Below are 6,670 nucleotides of genomic sequence, written 5' to 3' on the forward strand. Positions count from 1 at the left end.
CGGCGCGGGCCCCATGGCTGGGCCGGGCGGAGCGGAACCGGCGAGGTGAAGCCCCTGGGCCGGCAGCCGGAACGCGTGGCGGGGGCGCCGGCTCCATGGGCAGCAGCGCACAGCGGCGCGATGATGGACGTTAACAGCAGCGACCGCCCGGACCTCTACGGGCACCTGCGCTCTTTCCTCCTGCCAGAGGTGGGGCGCGGGCTGCCGGACCTGAGCCCCGACGGCGCCGGCCTGGTCGCGGGCTCCTGGGCTCCGCACCTGCTGCGCGGGGTCCCCGAGGTAACCGCCAGCCCTGTGCCCTCCTGGGACGCGTCCCCGGACAATGCCTCGGGCTGCGGGGAGCAGATCAACTACGGCAGAGTCGAGAAAGTTGTGATCGGCTCCATCCTGACGCTCATCACGCTGCTGACGATCGCCGGCAACTGCCTGGTGGTGATCTCGGTGTGCTTCGTCAAGAAGCTCCGCCAGCCCTCCAACTACCTGATCGTGTCCCTGGCGCTGGCCGACCTCTCGGTGGCTGTGGCGGTCATGCCCTTCGTCAGCGTCACTGACCTTATCGGGGGCAAGTGGATCTTTGGCCACTTTTTCTGCAACGTCTTCATCGCCATGGACGTTATGTGCTGCACGGCCTCGATCATGACCCTGTGCGTGATCAGCATCGACAGGTAAGGGCCAGGCCGTCCCGTCCTGGGGTCCGGCTGGGGATGTGCTTGCTGGTAGCTCAACGCCGTGCGCTCGCCTTTCCTGGGAGGATAAGCCAGACTTAACGGCGGGATGAAGGGCTGCGCTTAAAACATCAGCCCCCACAAATCAACCGTACACCAACCAATTTCAGTTACCCCAAAGCTTATATGCACCTTTAAAAGAAGAGCCCGAAATGATTTGGTTTTCTGTAGTGAGCGTTTTAAGACTAAAGTTAAGAGTATTTCAAGCATTAGCAGTTCCACCAGGGGGTCCCTTGTCTTGGTTTTCAAGAGGAAGGAATTTGATCCTCTCAGAGCTTGACAAACCCTTGCTGTGAGCCTGAAAGAGTCAGTTCTTACTTTAAGAAATCAGTGAGAGAAAAGCTACCTTGCTTCCCTGATTCTTAAGAACTACTCCTGAGGCCAATGAAAAGAGCAAGGATGGTCGCAGAATTGGGGGTCTACATGTCTTAATATTGCACCACTATGATTGCTGATTCTGAGACCTATTCTTTTGGAAGTCTGGTTTTAGTGTTTTGGCAACGCGGTTTGCATCCTGCAGGCTTTCCTGTCTGAATGGTTGGTTCTAGCCTTTCATCATATCCCTTGGGAATCTTATTTTGAGCCCCCCTCATCCCCCCCCCACACACACACTGGAGTAATTGAAACAGAGGCTGACCGTCTGTCAGGGGTACTGGGGAAAAAATTCCTGCCTTCGATATCAGATTGGACTAGGAGGTCTCCAGGGTTTCTTCAGATTCTAGGATTACAGGATTCTGCAGTGGAGCTGATCCTTGGTCCTGGAAATGTGCAATTGACAACTTGGAGTATGGTCCCAGTGTCTTTTGGCCACAGAACAACTCTGCTTCTCTTGAAATTGAAATATTAAACCTTAATATTCATACTCAGAATTCGGCTGGTATTTTAAAACCAGAACAAGACTAACATCTTGTTGTGTCTAATGATACAGAGAAATGATTTCTTATTTTCTTTGTGGACCTACAGAACCTTTAAATGTGTAGATCTTTCAGCATAGGAGAAATAATCGATGCCTCCACACTTAAAATGACAGTGTCTCAGAGGTGGTCTAGCATGAAACTGAGATTTTCTTCCTTTTCCTTCCTGTAAACACTGCTATTTGTGGTTTGTTGATATTTAACATGTTCTGTTTTGCTGCTTTATGAGGGTTTATAATTACTAAATAAAGGGAATGATCAGAAAGGGGATATTTTCAAGGACAAAATACATGGTAACTGTGTTTAGTTAAAGATCTAGATTATTTTTAAAGACCTGATCCTGCCATTTTATATATTATGTGAGGAGCTTCTGACAGTGAGCAAGGAATTATTTTTAATAGTAGAACACGAACTGCATATGAGAATATTAGCTCTAAATTTGACAGCTGAAGTTCTGAATTACTGTAGTTACGAATGACAAAAACATATGCATTTACAGTCTGGCTGTGGCAACAAGGAACTAGGAGAGCACACTCAATATACATAATAAGTATAAACATGAATTATAAGCGCAAAAATCCCACTGCTCAGCCAACCAAAAACGGTGCTTCTTGCATGGAGTCCTTTTAAATGGAACTTAGTGTAGTAAAACAAATAACAATTTATGCTGCAAATAATGCATTTATATCTTTTCATTTTGTAATTAATAAATGATAAATAAACAACAGTGTGATAACTCATAGTGACTTAAGACATCCAGTGCTTCTGTTCTTCTGGGCACATTCAGATTTGGCTGGGACCACCCTGAGATTCTCATACATGAGCTAAAGGCTTTCTTCACTCAGTGTGCATGTGTGACTTACCAGCAGTAGGAATGTCGTGAATACAGAGAAGAGGATAATTCTTCTTGACAAGAGCTTCTAATTTCTTCATTGACTATATCCTCGTGATGTCACAGATTGTGGGAATATAGGGTTATAGATTTTTATCTCTTCATTTCCTGTAAAAATTGTCCCATTGATGAATTCTGCTTAAAAATTATTTTAGAAGATGAACATGTCATTTTGTTAGATAAATGGAATTGATAGCATTGGAAGACACATATTGCTTTTCTTCCAAGAACACACAGAACTGAAAATGGGTCAGAAGAAAATGCATTTGACATTTAAGGTGAATTATTTCTGAAAAGACTGTTTACTTCATTTCCGTTGTAGAATATGACCAACAACATAAAAATATGCTAAGAAAATATGAAAAAAATAGAATCTTCATTTATTCATTCTCTCTTGAGGACCTAACCAATATAGATTATGCTGTGCTTCGTGCAGCATAATCAAAGATGAATAATATTTCTGCTTTTGAGCTCTTACTATATTGTGAGAGTTTGGATTTCTTTTGGGCATTTAACCTTTGGTTAATAGAAACTTTGATTTTTCTTAACTACTCTCCACCATACAAGATGCTTTTCTGGCCTTTTCCAGGGCAATTTTGTGACATTTTTCTTAACAGGCTTCAACACTCCCATATCCACCCTTTTCAGATAATGACTCATGATCATTGAACAATTAGCAGCCATTGCATGGGAACTCCCTTATCTTTCCACCACCAAACAATCTTTCTTGCATCTGGACCCTTTTAATTTCCTTCTGGTTAAAAAGCAAGAAGACATTGTGCCCCAGCAAAGACCAAATGACCTGTACTTCACATCTTATCTCCTCTACCTTCTTGAGAACTTTGTTTCTTCCTTGATCCCTCATTTCTTGTCTTCATTGTTTCCTCTCATCTGAGTCAAGCTTGCTCTCCTATTTTAAGAACTCCTTTGGCCTCACTTCTGCCTCCAGTTACTGCTCCACTTCACACTTAAGCTGCTCAAAGAACTGTGTCTACAACTTCTACATACTTACTCCTCAAATAGATGAGTTTGACACTCACCAGATCCACTGCAGTATTTTAACTGGCCTTTCTGGTTTCTCTTCTGTCCAATCTTTTTTATTGCCTATAAAGAAGCTAGAAGGATCTATGTTTTAAAAATTTGTTTTTAAGTGAGATAACATTCACTTGTAATGAAATATACAGATATTAAATGTACAATTTGGTATATTTTGACAAATACACACACACACACACACACACACACACACACACACACACCCATATAACCAAAACTCCAATTAAGATATAGAATATTTTGCCATTCCAGAAATTTCCTTTGTGCCCCTTTTAGGATGATCTTTTAAAAATAGAAATCAAATTACCTTCTATATACAGTTTAAAAACATGCAAAAACAGCTTTATGTATTATTTAGCTGAGCTTATATAAAGAGTAAAAGTGTAAAATAGTGCAAAGGAATGGTGAACACCAAAATCTGGAGCGAGGTTATTTTTGGTGCGATAGGTGGAGATTTAATCATGGAGTAGCACACAATGAATTGTATCGGTAATGTACTGTTTCTTACTCTTGGTGGTTTGATATTGTCTTGTTATTCTTTGTATAACTTTCTGTATATCTGAAACATTTTATAACTTTGCTTTGGAAATACATATAGAAAAGTGTACTATACTATACTTCAGTGTTCACAAGTAAACAAATTGATATAATTTGCAACTAGATGGAGAAATTGAACATTGCTAACCTCCCAGAAGTCCCTTCCTGCCCCTTCCCAGTTTCTGATACTCCCAAAGACAACCATCGTCTTGACTATTAGCATCATAAATTAGTTCTGCGTGGTCAGAACCTCATATAAACAGAATAGTATATTACGTACTCTTAAATCTCAATATAATGTTTGTGTGATTCATTCATAGTTTTTACCCTGTAGATATTTTATTCAATCTTTTTTTTTGTTGAGTAGTATTCCATTTAATTTGTTTATCAATTCACCTGTAGATAAACATTTGAATTGTTTCCAGTTTCAATATATTACGAATAGTGATTCTATCAACATTTATTTGTACAGGTTATTTGGGTGGACATATTTTCATTTCTTTTGGGTAAATAAAATACTGGATAATAAGGTACCTACTGCATTTTAATTTTATTTGTCCTCTCATGCTATTTGTGTTATCACTGTCATGCATTTTAATCGACGTATTTTAAAAACCTATTAGATATTATTTTTATTTTGTTATTTTAAACAATCAGCACTCATTCTTATTTACCCACATGTTTACCTTTTCCATTGCTCTTTATTTTTTCCTACCTTACCATGCTCTCATCTGGGATCATTTTCTTGTATGCACTTAGACTTTCATTAGCATTTTGTAAAAGTGAGTACTGGTGACAAGTCTCAATTTTTACTTGTCTGAAAATGTCTTAATTTTACCATCATTATTGAATGATATTTTCTGAGTATGGAATTTTATATTTGAGGAGTTTTCAGCACTTTAAAAATGTTATTCCACTGTCTTCAGGCTTCTGTCACTTCTGTTGAAAAATTAGCCATTAACCAACATCATTATTGCTCCTTTGAAGATAATATGTCTTTTTTCCTCTGGTTGCTTTGAGGATTTTCTCTTTGTCTTTAGTTTTTATCAGTTTTCCTGTGAGGTCCCTAGGTCTGGCATTATTGATTATTTTTCGTAATTTTTTTTTGCTGTCAGTCCTCAATTTCTTAGTAATTTTTGATTTGTGTATTAATATCTCTCATCAGTTTACTATTATCTCTTTAAATACTTTTACTGTCCTATTCTTTCTCTCTTCTTCTGTCTTCAAACTTATATAATTTAGACCTTTTTATTCTTTCACACGTCTCTTACCCTTTTTTCTTTATTTTTTATTTTGAGTCTTTCTCTGTGCTTCAATTTTGAAGAAATTTTGACCTGCCTTCCAGTTTGTTAACCATCTCTTCTGATGTGTCTGTTGCTCAGCCTTATCTACTGAGTTCTTAATTTCACAATCCTAGAAATTTCATTTGTTTTTTTTTTTTTAATTTTTTTGCATTTGATCCTTTTTATTGATTCTAATTCTTCTAATTTTCTGGCGACATTCTCTGCTTTTTTACCTAATTTCTCCATCTTATTATTATATTTTTGGATATATTAATCATAGTTAAACTCTTTTTCTACTAACTCCAGTATCTGAATCACTTGTGGGTTTTTTTGTGTGTAATCTGTTCTTTGCCTTTACCCCTCTGGGTTTTGAGTCTGTATCTTGGCATGCGTAGTGAATTTTGATTGTATACCCAACATTTTGTATGAAAAATTATAGATGTTATAGATAATATTATTTTCTTCCAGAGAAAAATAGCTGCTAGGCAGGCATTTTGGGGAACTGATTATTGTAATCCAATTAGGGACTGAGCTGATTGTATGTTATGTTTTAATTTTGATAAAGCTCTGTCTGCCACTGGCTGTTTCCTCTTTCTAGGGTGTAGCCTTCTTGGGTGTTCTTGATGACTTTTCCCTCTGGTTAGTTCAGAACTCTTCATTATTTTATCAGCTGTGATACTGTCAAAACTCCCACTGAAAGCTTTTTGGGAGCTTTCTCCTGCACAACTTCAGAATTCAGCAATTCAGGGGAATACCAGACAACTGTTGGGTTTAGTTTTCTGCTCTTTTCTTCTAAATGGGATTTTGGCCACTCAGCTCTCTAATTTTTATCTTTTATTCTCAAGAGACTACCAAAATTTCTTCTGGTATTTTTGCCTCTTAATAGCAACTTTGCTGAGGCACTTTGCCTGGATCCTCAGCCCCTTAATTCCTCACCTAGTTTTGGAAAATGTCCCAAGGAAGAGTGGCTGTAGAATTTTGAGTCACTTACTCTTTGGTTCTCTCTTCTCCAGAATTTTGTCTCTTAAACTCCTGGTTGTCTCAACAACTCTGTGATGCCTTTAACCAGGTGTGTGTGAATTTGTACTTATGCTTTATTCAGCTTTTCTAGTTGTTTTCGTCAGACGCATTGGCCTGAAGCATCAAGCAAGAAGTGCATGTCTGCCCCAAATATTTTAAATATGTACAAATATAGAAATATAATCATGTAAATTTCCTGCTTAAAACCCTTCATTAGCTTTTCATTTCACTTGGAATCAAATT

At 38.8% G+C, this 6,670-nt stretch overlaps 1 protein-coding gene across 2 annotated transcripts in view; it reads left to right on the forward strand.

Moving 5' to 3' along the window:
* The first annotated feature begins 6 nt into the window (after nucleotides 1-6).
* HTR7 (5-hydroxytryptamine receptor 7) overlaps nucleotides 7-6,670 on the forward strand; it is a 68,220-nt gene continuing 61,556 nt past the window's right edge. For both annotated transcript variants that reach the window (XM_011361590.2, XM_011361589.2), the window contains exon 1: nucleotides 7-665. In XM_011361590.2, coding sequence (XP_011359892.1) covers nucleotides 121-665 — 545 coding nt within the window. In that variant the 5' untranslated portion in view covers nucleotides 7-120. The remainder of the gene's footprint in view (nucleotides 666-6,670) is intronic.

The sequence above is a fragment of the Pteropus vampyrus genome, unplaced genomic scaffold, assembly GCF_000151845.1.
Source record: "Pteropus vampyrus isolate Shadow unplaced genomic scaffold, Pvam_2.0 Scaffold68, whole genome shotgun sequence".
NCBI classification, from domain to species: Eukaryota; Metazoa; Chordata; class Mammalia; order Chiroptera; family Pteropodidae; genus Pteropus; species Pteropus vampyrus.